We start from the raw sequence: 13282 nt of genomic DNA, 5'->3' as shown, positions 1-13282 counted from the left end.
TGAGGATGCTGATTTATGCCGCTGAACATGACCCAGCTTTTGTGCAGGCAGCCAAGAAGGCCAGCAGCATCCTGGCCTGTATCAGCAATAGTGCGGCCAGTAGGGCCAGGGCAGTGATCATCCCCTGTACTGGGCACTGGTGAGGCTGCACCTCAAATCCTGTGTTCAGTTCTGGGCCCCTCACTACAAGAGAGACATTGAGGTGCTGGGGCAGGTCCAGAGAAAGGCAGTGAAGCTGATGACAGGTCTGGAGAATAAGTCCTGTGTGGAGTGAACAGCTGGGGGAACTTGGGTGTTAGGCCTGGAGAAAAGGAGGCTCAGGGAGAACCTTGTGGATGTCTACAACTACCTGAAAGGAGATTGTAATAAGGTGTGGGTCAGTCTCCTCTCCCAGGTAACAGCGATAGGACAAGAGGAAATGGCCTCAAGCTGCACCAGGGGAGGTTTAGATTGGATATTAGGGAAAATGTCTTCACCAAAAAGATTGTCAAGCATTGGAACAGGCTGCCCAGGTAAGTAGTTGAGTCACCATCCCTGGAGGTATTTAAAGGACATGTAGATGTGGCAATTAGGGACTTGGTTTCACGGTGGACTTGACAGTGTTTAGTTGGACTCACTGATCTTACAGGTCTTTTCCAACCTCAATGATTCTATGATGTGCATTACTCACACCACTGAGGCCACTGCCACCAGCAAGATGCTCCAATCGCCTGCACCCTTGCTTTGTTCACAGTCTCTTTAGAAGGTGAATGGCAGAATTAGGAAAATACCCTTTGACTTCCTAGCTGTTATTCTAAATCTTGGATAATGTCTTTGCTGTTGCCTGTCCTCACTGACTCTACAGCTATGCCTGAGATAAGTGAATGTCACAAATGTACTTAAAAGCTGCTAAATGTCAAATATTTTGTACTGGAAATTAAACCCAGCTTCTGCAGCTCATCTGTCTAATTTCTTGATTTTTATTGGTTTTTTTTTTTTTTTCCCTGAGGTGAGCTTAGGCCTTGTCTGTGTGGAAACCTCAAGGGGAAACCAGGGGTTAGTTTTCAGTCAGCAGAGCCTTTTTCAGAAGCTCCCATAGACGTCCTTCTAAAACAAGGAAATAGCAAACCTGTAAGCTAGAAAATAAATCCTGAGCCTCTTACCAAGAATTAGAAACCCCTCCACTTCAGTTTTATTTTTCTTGTAATTCATTGGCAGATGACTCTAACACAGATCAATCAAAAAAACCCCAAAAACATTAGCGTATTCGAAGATGGCTCATCTCTGTAGATGAAACAACCACCTCTACCTTCCGTTTTGAATAAATTCAGATTTTAACTGAAGTGGCCTGGCTTACTTCCAGTTTACAGTAATCCCACTTACCTGAAATCCTCCTTTTAATACAACTCTGATGAAATGTTTGCCATCTCTCAACTGCCTGCAATGGTTGCAAAGTGCTACAGGAGCAAGAGTGGTTACAGCAGGGGCAAGTAAAGGGAGTTCTTTACAGGCAGTGATAAAATTTTCGAGAGCATCCTTCACTGACATCAATCTGTTCCCCTGGAAGAAACACAGAATTTCCACAGCCTCTGATGGTGGATGAATTAAGCAGACACGGGTGCTTTTAGACATCCCAATGCTCTCCCAGCAGATTTTGTATTGATACATTGAAGTCACTTAGATTATTAGTTGGCTGGAAAGAAAGAACTTACACACAGGAAAAAAATAAAGCTGGAAGCATAAAAATCAATATTATTAAATTAAAATAGAGGGCATGTGATAAAGGCAATTTTATTTTCACTGTGGTGGCTTGTTTCTTGCTTCCTTTGATGCCATATTTTGCCTAATGTTTTCCAGGAAGACAAGTAGTTTGAAAACTCCTGGGAAAGTACAGGAGCAGAGAGATGAAGTTAAAATGCTCCTTGTATTTCAAGTACTGTTTTGGCACAGCTGTTTGGCAAGCACTGTAAATAGTTACTGCGTTTTATTTCAAGGCTCTGAGGCTCCTTTTATGAGCTTATCTCCTTTATTGCTCCAGAACAGCAGCAAAACCCAACACTTTCCTATCCATGTACAATGCGTTACTAACTGAATCCAGCCCAGAAACCCCTGTGGGATGTTCTTCTGAACATCCTAACCTCTCCTCGGAAAGTGGAAGCCACTTTCCCCTTTATTGTAGCAGCAGTTTAGTGACTGGGAGAGGTTTCTTACCCCTGCCCCCATAGGCACTTGTTTTTTACTACATTATTTAGGTACTTTGCAATCCTTCAACAAAGTGAGAAATATCATAAATGCGAAGCATCGTCCGTTAAAATCATACTCCTTTAGAGTGGCAATTTGCGACCACATTCATGACCTGGTGTGCTCTTCCAGTAGGAAAGTGGCAAGCAGAACTGATGCTCAATTAGAAGATGAGAGTAAGAAATAACTGCAAGTTTCCCGTTCGACAAAAGACTGATGACCTGCTACAGATCAAAGGAAAAAGCAAAGCTATTCTCCAAACGATTTAAGAAGCTGACAAATATGGAGAGATTTATTAATCATTGTGGTCTAAACTCATGCAACGGTAAGAAGTGAGGGGGTTTGCAAACACTGAGACCTAAAGGTGACAGACATTCTTCATAGTTTGTGGATGGATCTGCACCTCTTGGTTTGTTTTGGGGGATGGGAATGCAGTTAGAAATTCTCAATCAACAGCTTCTGTTCTGAAGCATTATCTGGAATTGGGTGCATGCCAACAGGCAAGTGAAATTCATGTTCTTTCGAAGTAAGTTATCCTCTCTAATATAAAGTAGAACTTTTCTGTTATTCATAGCTGGAAGATGGCCTGATCTATAGTTCAGATACAATTAATGGTTTCATTTCACATCATTCCTTTTCCTCGTAAGTGAATAGCTGAATCACATGCTGAAGAAAGCAACTGCAGACCACTTCTATAAGAAAGCTTTGCTTTCTCCTGTTCTTCTAACAATGATTTTTTGTTTTTCCCCAAAAAATCTTCAACCTAATGCCTAAAACACTTCGTTGATGGGATTTAGACACCTTCTTTTGGAAACAACATGTGCAAAATTGTTGGGATGGTTACCCTAAGCTTTGCAGGAGACCTTTGGCATCTACCCTGCCTATAAATACTACCTCCACCCATCCCATATGCACCCACACTTAACTGTTCTTCCTGCTCCATACTCAAAAGCAATAGAAAACCTGAACCCGCAGCCGGCTGCTGGCACTGGTGTTATCTGGCAGCACTGCTCCATGGATGGATCAGAGCCAAGCATGTAATTAATGGGAATTATGAAAACTGAAAAGGACAAGGTTTAACTTTTTGAAAAGCACCTTCTGCCCCCACATCAAAGGGTTCATTGATTTCTTGCTGAAGTTCTGACCGAAGTGGAGCTAAGTGGGTGAAAGGAAGGGAGAAAAAGATCAAATCTAATCTTAGGAACTGTGTCAAGCAAGTACTTCATGGCCCATCTGAAGCTGATCATGAGACAATTCCTGATTTAGTATGTCCAGCAAATGTTAGGATTCTGCCTGAGTATATTCTTCTAAGCAAGAAATAGCTCTTCTTTCTCTTTGCTCCCTTTCATGTGTCCTTGAACTCTGTGTTCTTAGAAATCCCAAGTAACTATTCATGTTAATAAAGTGTTAAGATGTTTGACCAGGAAGATTAGCTCTGCTGATTTCAGCACTTCAAAAGGGAAAGCGCTCTGTTGTTTTAACCATTTCAACACTCATCCTCAGAGTTTATTTTCTTATCCCATTTAACTTCTGCTCAAAATCAAACAGGAAGCAATTACGGTGAGCCTACTACAAAGCAGCCCTCAAAATACATACTCAGGTCCCTAGTGCAAAATGAAGGTCATGTCCTGAAAATTCGATTATATATGTTTGGAAAGAATGCAGAGCACATAGGCTGGGGTGACTGGTGTAAAAATACACTACCTTGACTATATTTTAAGCAGGCAGATGACCATGGACAGACATTGCTACCATCACCTCCATGGAGGCACTGGTGGCAATACTAGTTGAACTGATAAACCACATTACACGAGCAATTTTATCTACCTGAATTTAACAGAAGAGGGGATAAGAAACTCAACTCCCTACTAAGCTACAATGCAATAATCATTTCCTCTCTCCTAACTCCCCTTTGACTTCTGTCAGGTCACTGCCACAATAACACAGAGAGGGATGTTACAGAAATAAGCATCTAAAGGCAACAGTGGGAGACAAAGCAAAGTCTTTACACAGGATTTAGCTAATTATATTTTGGGCAAATATTTATTTATCTAAAACCAAAATAAAAATCATTTTTAAAAGAAAAAATGTATTTAAATAAAAAAAAAAAACCAAAACTGTGAAATGTTATGGCACAGAAGTTCAAGACAAGTATAAATCCAGTTGCCACAACTGTTGCGCATTAATGTTGCACATTTTTCTATAAAGGCTTTATTAAAGGTATTTACATGGCAATAAGATGTGTAAATATATACAGCAATCTAGGGACAACCCTTTTTTGGGATTCTCATATGAAAAAAATGCCTTAAATACAAAATTTTAAAAGAAAAAAAGTTGAAGAGTTCATCTCCAAGCATGAAGAATGTCCCATCATCCCTTATGCCCAAAGTGTCAATTATGAGGCAGTTTTGAGGTTCTGGCCAAACCTTTGGGAGATTCAGCCAAGGTTGTGTAGTCTCAAGTTAAATCGCACAGCATGCAGTTGCAATAGTTCCATACTTGATGGACTGGTGTAGTTCATGAGTGATATTGGAAACAGTAATATTTTATCATAGTTTCTGTCTGGTTTGAGATATTCTAAGCGATGCCCAAGAGCTCCTATGCACAAGAGTTCCTTAGCTGCTCGAGTTTGTGTTTCAACTGTTCTCTCCTTCGCCTCAACTGCTCTTTCTCTGCGATCAGTCTGTGTTCATCTGACTGGATGGAAAGAACGTACTCCGTTGCTTTTTTCAGGATGACAACCTTGGGTGCCTTTTCGTTGTTGGCCACCTCAGGTATCTGGTCACGCAAGGCAAAGAAACTCAGCTTCAGCTCATTTCTCCTCTGACGCTCCAAGACATTGTGTGTTCGCCTCTTGTCGTTCTCCTCTGAATCCGATGTGCGGGGACTTGAGCATTTTCGATTGTTGCTGATCTGTTTGAGAACTCTGCCACTGTCCAACTTTAGCCTTTTTGCAGCTGGGTAGTCAACCTTGGTGGAGGGAGGAGCGGCATAATTGTGCTGATGGATGTTGACATGACACCGTTTGAGAACCAGCGGGCTGTGGTGGGGCTTACTGTGCTCTTCTGATGTCTCTGTGCTGGACTCTGTGCTGGATTCAGATTCATTCGCTTCAGCTAATGTGACAACATCAATTTCCTCATCTTCCTCTTGTTCTTCTTCTGCAAGGGAAGGAAAAAGATTCATAAGCTGATCTGTGCAAATACACTGAAGACCACTATTTATAAGAGAAGGTTACTCTGAGCTGCGTAAAGAGGAACCCATTGACAAACCCCCTTCTCAAACCCAGTTGATGTTGCTGGACTTCACCTCTCCCAAGAGCCTTTCTATTAAGGAAACAAGTCTGCAAATGCAATAGGACACACCGACCAACAGCACTCCAAACCCCAGCTCCCCGATTTCAAAAGTTGCAGCGATCTTGTGCAATTCCGAGGAGCACATGAAAGATAGCAGGAAAGTTTAACCTCGGCTGTCAGCAGTACAGCGCAATAAAGCTCCCAGACTCAAGCTGCCCTTAATTAAGGATTTAGAAGGCTTTGGCCACGCCTCAAAAGAAAGCTTACTTAACACACATGTGTATTCAGAGACATTTTCTGAATCTCTCTTGATCTGCTAATTTGTGGAAAACCAAAGGGAGGGGAAAAGAAAAAAAGGGGGGGGGGGGGGAAAGGCTGCAACGCTTCGAGGAGAAACTCACTCTCAACCCAAATTTACGAGGGAGCGGAACACGCTGTCAAATACCTAAGGAAGCATTTCTGAAACTTTCCCAGCCCCATTCACTCCTCGGCAGCCACTTTCACTAGCACCTCCCCGACTGCACATTCCCCCGCGGCTCTCGGGCAGGAGTTAACTCCTTCCCGGCCCACAAGGGGCACCGGGCACCAGCTCCACCGGGACCCCGATAGGAAAGTTTCTCCTTCCTCCCTCCTTATTTTTCTTATCCTCCCCCTCCTCCCTCCGCTCCTGGAGGGAAAACTGGGCTGTTTTTCCAGGAAATAAACTCATCGGAAGCCTCGCTAACGTGGCATTTGAAAGAGCCCATGCCGGAGGGAGGGGAATAGGGAGGGCAGGCGGGGGGCTGCATCCCCGCTACCCCCGCGGGTGTCCCCCATGTCCCCACTCACCCGAGTCGCTGCTGGTGGTCGGCGGCGTGTCGTCGCCCAGCAGGGACGCGGGGCTGGAGCCGGGGGGGCCAGCTCGTGGGGCGCGCTCGCTGAGCGGGTATGGGAAGACCACCGAGGGGTCGATGCAGTCGGCGGCGGCAGCGCCCAGGTCGTGCAGGTAGAGGCCGGCCGAAACGGCGGGGGGCGCGGCGAGGCCGGGCGGCGGTGGCCCGGCGGGTGTTGGGCCAGGGCGGGCGTTGGGGCCCCCTTCCCGGCGGGCCGCCTGGTAGGAAGCCAGCTTCTCGGAGACCACCTTCTCCAGCTTGGCGGCGGCGGAGAAGCCGCTCCACATGCAGTCCTGAATGATGATGGACTTGACGAAGGACTCGTCGTCCGGATCGCAGATGAAGCTTTGGTTGACCATGTCTCCCCCGAGGAGCTCGGTCACGATCTCCAGCTGGTCGGCGGTGGAAGGGAAGCAGGAGGCAGCGGCAAGGCTGGAGCGGCGGCTCGGGGAGAGGGGCGGCGTGGGCAGCAATTCAAACTTCTTCCAGATGTCCTCGGACGGGGCGGGGGGCTGTAGCTCGCTGCCCCGCTGCTGCGCCGCCAGGTAGAAGTTCTCTTCCTCCTCCTCGAAGTAGAAGTAGGGCTGCACCGAGTCGTAGTCGTAATCGTAGTTCTTGCTGGGGAAGCCGGCGCTGAGCGGCATCGCGGCGGCTGGTGCCTGCAGGCAGGAGGGAGGGGGGAGGGAGGGAGAGGGGTTCCCGGGTGAGCCGCGTTCCGCCGCGGGGACCAGCTCCCCCCGGCCTCGGCGGGACCACCGGACCTCGCGGCGCGCAGCGCTCCCTCCCGCTCCCCGCGCCGGGGGAACGCGCAGACTCGTTTGGCAATTAAAAACCTTATATAATAATACAAAAAATAAAGGCACGGCCTCCCTTCACCCCCTTCCAACAACGGGACAACCGGGCGGCGCGACCTGATCTACCGCGGGGTCGGCTGCCGGCTCCCGGACCACCCTCCCCGCTGCTGGGGGCTCCTGCAGCTCGGCCGCTCAGGCTCGGCTTAGCTCCGAGCCCGCCGCCGCTGCCGCGCTCACCCGGAGTAGCGCTCCGGCGGCACCGGCACGCAGACCCTTCCCTTCCCTTCCCTCCCTCCCGGGGCCGCAGCGCCATCCCCATCCCGCCTCCTGCGTCCCGGGCAGGAGGAAGCCGGGCAGCTTCCAGAAGGGAACCGGGCTGCCCCTCAGCCACCCACCTGGGCGTGCGGGCAACACACGGGGACAGGCAGAAGCCTGGGCAAACTTTACCAAATCATGTTACATATACATACATATACGCATGTATATACGTATATAAGCGATACGTGCAATAACCAGAACCTGCCCGCGCGTAAGCGGGAGAAGCAAATGCTCCTCCAAGGAAAAAAAAAAAAAAAAAAAATCCTAAAAAGCCCCCAACAACCTCCCCCCCACACACACACAAAAAAAAATTAAATAAAATCCGAGCGCAAGAAAAAAGATGGGAGCGGCGGTGCCCCAGCAGCCGAGGGACCGCCGATATCCACGTCCGCGGCAGCCCGGGTGTCACCGGCCCGTGTCAGTCCAAACGCCACAACCGCGGGGATCGAGTGATGGGAAGAGCAGAGCCCCGCAACTCACCGGCTTCTCCAACGCGCCAGCTGCGAGACGTAACGAAGCGATTATTGCAGGCGGTGCGGAGAGCAACAAAACAAGGGGAAAAAATATATAATAAAAATTAAAAAAGCAGCACCGCCGGAAAGGACGGAGGGGGCGAAAAGACAAATCGCAGGGAGAACGCTGATCTCTTCGTCCACCACGGTTTAAAAAACCCACTCAGCGCAGCGGAGAGAAGCCGCCTATCCCGGGGTGCGCAGGCTGTATGTCCAAGGCGGGCGGCACGCTCTGTCCGGTACAATAGAACTTTAGTAGCTTTAAAGCGCAGGCGAGGGGCGGGCGGGAGGTGCCGCGGGGGGCGGGGGCAGCACCGCGGGGCCCCATGCGCGCTCTCGCCGTGCGCGCCGCCGCTCCCCGCCCGCTGCTTGCCGCCGCGCAGGCTCCGCGCTCCCGCCGTGGGGAGTGCGCGCCGCGAGGGGGCGGCCGCGCTGCTCCGCGATACCCCCCCCCGGTTTCTTTTCCACCACCCTGAGCCGCGCTTGGCTGCGGATTGATCCGCGGGCGCGCTTGGCTGCTTCTGCGCCGGGCCGGAGGCGCCGGGGGGCGGCGATGCAGCGCTCCGCGGCCCTTTCTATTTATTTTACTATTTTTTTTCTCCTTTTTACTACGAGCCGGGCAAGGAGAGGTCGGAAGTAAACATAGTAAAAAAAAATACTAGTAGGGATTAAAAGGCAGCTCCTCGCCGTTCCCCTCCTCCCGCCCGCTTCCCGGCAGGGACACAGCGCTATGCCGCCCGATGGTGGCTGCAGGGGAAGGGGCTTCCTCCTCTCCCTTCCCCGACTCGCCCCGGGCTCGGAGGGCGAGCTGGCCCCCGGGGGGCAGGGCCGGCGGGGGAGGCGCTGGCTCCCGGCACAAAGGAGCGTGGATAGTTCGGGCACCCCCCGCCCCGGTCGCCCCTTGATTATCCCGCCTCTGCCGGCGTCTGCAGGGGATTAAACCGGGAGAAGGAGGCTGCGGGGGGGTGGGGGCAGAGCCCCACGGGGGTCACCTTGCAACCGCTTCCCCTTTGACAGCCCCCGGGGGTGCCCCCGCCCCATTCTGACCCCACCGGAGGCCCCTTCTTCCCCGCCCTTCTGTGAGCCCCCCTTCTCCATTTTTGCCATCCCCTATGAGGAGCGGAACTGCGGCGGCTGCCGATCCCCGACGGGGCGCCCCCACCCCGTTTGTAGCAGGTCACAGCGGTACCCCGGCCCCGCACACTGTTAGCTGCCGCTGCCCGCACGGGCACCGCCGCCCCCTCCCACCGCACTTGCAGGCACCGCTCCCGCACCTGCAGTTCCCCCACCGAGCCCCGGGGGTCCTGCCGCCCCCCTCCCGCGCCGTCCACCGCACTCGCAGGAGATGGGGGACACCCCGTTATGGTGTAACCCCCCCAACCCGCTCCCAAGCGCCTGTCCCATGCGGGGTTTCTATTCCTATCTGTACATTTATCCCTCCCCCCCCCCCCCCCCCGACAGCTCTCCCCTAAGCCGAAGGCACCGGCCCGGGGACAGGGCGGCAGCTCCCCCCTGGCCGCCGCTTTCCCCCGGCTGCCGCTACCGTGAGGCCATCGCGCCCTCTGCCGGCCGGCCCGGCCCGCGGGAGGCGGCGCAGCCCCGCCCCGGCACCTGCGGCTCCCCCGCCCCCAACGGTGGCGTCTGTCCTGCACCCCCCCCCCCCCAAAATACCCCCGGTAAAGTGTTGTCGTCCCCCCCCCCCCGTAACCCCCGTTGCTGTTTGCCTATAAACAAAAGCAAGCATAAGGCTTCAAATGGTCCAGAATCTGGACCGTTCTCTCCTGTCCCACATCCCGTTCGTGAAGAAGGGGCAGTTTCATGCAGACAGGATGATAAACCAGCCGAGAGCAGCGGTGCAGTCATGATGCAGATGCTTCACCTACTGATATTTTCAGCATCGGATTTGCCCTTGCTCAGAAATGGCTTAAGATATAGAGAGCTATTTTTAAATGCCATCACCCTCTGTCTATAGTAGACCTTGCTGCTATGAATGGAAATAACGTGACGAAAGGAAGGCCCGATCTCAGTCAGAAAGGTGTAAGATCCAAATTAATCTAGTTACAACTGGTGTAAAATGCAGTGTGGGCACCTTTATCTGTGTAAGAACAGCACCAAAGTAGCCAGATGCATCATAAATGCCCTCAAAATTGCAAAAGCCATTGAAGTTCACCTGGAGCTGGTAACAGTAGGAGTATTTTGAAAGCACTCTGGTACAGATAGGGTTGAAAATTATAACCCCATTCCTGACTGCAATATTATCCTAGTCAAAGCAACTAACTGTAGTATCATAGAGGATTATGACTTGAAGTGAGGAGTAAGCAACAAGAGCAGATGGACTCTTAAAATACCCTGTGTTCACACAAAGAGGAAAACAGGAAAGGAGGATTGGAAGAAACGTGCTATCGAAACAATGCAGCCTTCAGAGGAAACAGTCTTTAAGATATTCTATGGGATTTCTACAGGTCTCGTGCAGACTGCAAATGTGCTTTTTCTTGGGGAGCCAACTCGGAGGTGTACCAGCGCGGGTCTTATGTGACAGTTTTCGTGTGGATGAAGTAGGATGTTTCGCTCTGATTTCTTCTGTCCAGCCCCAGCTGTACAGGAACACAGGTGAGGTATGAAATCAGTAAGTATAAATCTCCAGTAAAAAGGCCATTTTGACAAAATAGCTGCTATATGGAAAGAATAAATACACAACTATAATGTTAAGGAGACAGCAGAGTCAATGGGATTGTTTTGACACGGGGCATTTAGTGATAAATAGGAAAGTGATAAATAGGAAAGTGATAAATAGGAAAGGGAAGGGGGGCTGAGCTGGGAGCCTGGGTGGAATTTATGTCTGATGGCAGAGTGGGAACCTCTGAGAAGCAGAAACGAAAGGAAAACCTGAGAGAGAAGTGGAGATGGTGGAAAAACCTCTCACACCTCTGTGTCTGGAAACCTCTGAGACAACTCATACTGTTACACGTGCCTGTACCACCTACCTCATGGATTGCTTTCAGGAGACGCCTGCCGTTTCTTTTTCAGTGGACAATAAGCTGCCTGATAGGTGCCGGGTCACCATAAGCTCGCAGATACTTACAGCAGTTTCTGCTGAAGTTTTCTCTTGACTCCCCATAGGCTTTGCAGGTGACTTGTCTTCCATTGGTGAGAAATGGGAAAGCACTAACCAGGTATTAACTAGTCCTGGAAAGTTCTCACTCCTTCTATGAGAGGTTTACCGAAACAGAAGTGGTCCTTGCACCCAGAGCTGTTAGAATCCTGCCTCTACTGCTATCCTAAAAGACCCCAGCCCCAAAGGCTGCCCCACACTAGAGAATCAAGAAGAATCAAGTTTGCCCTATGACTATAAGAGCCAGAAAATAAACCGGTTACTTTTTCATCTCTTTCAGTGGCTCCAATATCTTTAACAATAGGTGAGATGTGGGTAGGCAGAAGCTGACAGTGTTTCTACAAGCTGCGCAGCATTGACTAAATTAGTAACATCTTCCTACCCCTCCTCTTTCAGGCTCTGAAAGACTCATGCTGCACTGACACGTACATTCTCAATGGACTTCCCCAGCATGAAGAAGAAAGACAGACATCCGGGAGGGCCACTGTGCACTGTGGTGAAAAACAGAACCCAAAATACACCTAGTGTTGAAGACATAGCAAGACAAGCATCACTGCACTTTCTATCTTCGCCAGCCAAGTACAGCAGCCCCAGCCATGGGCTACAAGTCTTTGGCATGGTAAATAAAGGGTGCGGGAGAAAGCAGTGAGTTTTGTGGATGATGTGTAAAAATGTCATCAGTAAATATGAATGAGAGGATCACCACAGGATCATAAAATGAAATAAAACGTTCTAGTTTTAAACCAGAGGTAGTGTGTATCAAATGCTAAGGTCTCATCTGCTGCTGGAAGCCAAGGCTGTTTGCAACCTCACCTTGTAGATGTCCATCTTCAGGCAGTGGTATCATGGGGTCAGTGAAAGTGACATCTGGTGTAACTTATTTGACTTTCCCTTGTGCTCTCAATGATGTGTAGCAAACATGTCAGGCTCTTCCTCTGCACCATGCTTCTCATGATCCTCACAATGGAGAAATTCAGACAGTTTATTCCCAACAGGAAAAGGGAAATGCACAGAAGGAAATAGAGGAAAACTAAATGGGGAAAGGGCCGGGGAAATAAAGTGTTATGCTGACATTAAATTATTCCCCCCGCACTCACAGAAACACACTGAAATCCCAGAAAAGTGAGTTTTGTCCTCAAGAGCATTAGGACAGATCCTGAGCTGCTCCTCTGGCTTGGGCTGCAAACACCAGTCTTCAACCCAGACCCAAGGAGATTTGAAATGATCCTGCCCAGTGTCCAGAGCTAGGACTTATTTTGTCTATTGATTGTTAAGCCCAAACAGTTTAGGTGTTGGCTCTTCAGTTTCACAGTGTGTATGAAATCAAGTCTTCAGTGAAATAAAACCATTGCCAGTTTTTAAAGGAGGTCTGCCATTAGTCACACATTGATCAGTATGTATTTGTCCTGCTTTATCCTATTCTATGTGGTTGTAAAATTGAAGACAACAGGATTGAAAGACAGGAAAATATCTTCATTGTAATATAACCTTTTTTAATACAGAGAATAAAATCCTTTTCACCAGCTTTGGTCTTCCCATCCTTTGCAGCATTTACTTTATTTGCTTCAGGGTAAAATTACCACAGCTGTTAATTTCACTTTGTTTACAGACAGTTTTACTCTGCAGTTCTTTCAAACCATCAGTTTACTTGGGTATCAAATTTGAGTTTATTTTCAAACAGAGCAGCCCTTGATTAGTTTATTCTTAACTATATAAAATAATTCAGATGCATATACAACTGGTTTAAAATCTCAATACCAGCCTACCTAATGCTATTTTGTTGTTTAAATACACTAACTGTAAACTAATCTAACTCCCACTGAAGCAACCCCCAAAATACAGTAAAGTTTGAATCAGCCCTTCCTACACAAATTAACACCTTTTGACATGGGTAGCAGGGAGGGACCCAGCTAACACCAGTAGTTTTGGCATTCCTTGATAGAAGAGAGTTGTCCAGCTGTGAATTAAGGGTGAATTACAGGAAATCTGCACTGATTTAAGTGCGTGATAAATGAGGAGATCTTCAAAGCTCTTGTGAAAGATAAACAGTTGTTTTTGAAAGTCTGGGTAATTTAAATTTCTCATCAAAAAGAAAAAGAAGAGCTTTTTCAGGACAATCAGCCCCAAAAGGCTGGTCCTGTATCCCCATGGCCTCTGC

The 13282-nt window shown here is 49.0% G+C and overlaps 1 protein-coding gene and 1 long non-coding RNA gene across 5 annotated transcripts; one reads left to right on the top strand and one right to left on the bottom strand.

Annotated features, from left to right (window-relative positions):
* Nucleotides 1-4235: 4235 nt before the first annotated feature.
* MYC (MYC proto-oncogene, bHLH transcription factor) lies at nt 4236-11067 on the bottom strand. Of its 3 annotated transcripts, none has more exons than XM_065668951.1 (3): nt 10997-11067; nt 6345-7047; nt 4236-5381 (listed from the first exon to the last, which is right to left on the bottom strand). In XM_065668951.1, exons 2-3 carry the CDS (start codon nt 7030-7032, stop codon nt 4819-4821), a joined length of 1251 nt encoding a protein of 416 aa, XP_065525023.1. In that variant the 5' UTR covers nt 7033-7047; nt 10997-11067; the 3' UTR covers nt 4236-4818. The 3 variants fall into 3 exon arrangements, with proteins under 3 accessions (XP_065525023.1, XP_065525021.1, XP_065525022.1); XM_065668949.1 differs by lacking the exon at nt 10997-11067 and adding an exon at nt 7981-8273; XM_065668950.1 differs by lacking the exon at nt 10997-11067 and having other exon boundaries at nt 6345-7486.
* On the top strand, nt 9787-11867 carry LOC136008962 (uncharacterized). 2 transcript variants are annotated; one of them, XR_010610294.1, is made up of 3 exons: nt 9787-10049; nt 10475-10622; nt 11521-11867. It is a non-coding gene; the product is annotated as an uncharacterized LOC136008962 (long non-coding RNA). The 2 variants fall into 2 exon arrangements; XR_010610293.1 differs by lacking the exon at nt 9787-10049 and having other exon boundaries at nt 10056-10622.
* The last annotated feature ends 1415 nt before the right edge of the window (nt 11868-13282 follow it).

This window comes from Lathamus discolor, chromosome 2 (assembly GCF_037157495.1).
Source record: "Lathamus discolor isolate bLatDis1 chromosome 2, bLatDis1.hap1, whole genome shotgun sequence".
Lineage (NCBI taxonomy): Eukaryota > Metazoa > Chordata > Aves > Psittaciformes > Psittacidae > Lathamus > Lathamus discolor.
Note: the sequence above shows the minus strand (reverse complement) of the source record. Positions and strands in the feature narration are given on the sequence as shown.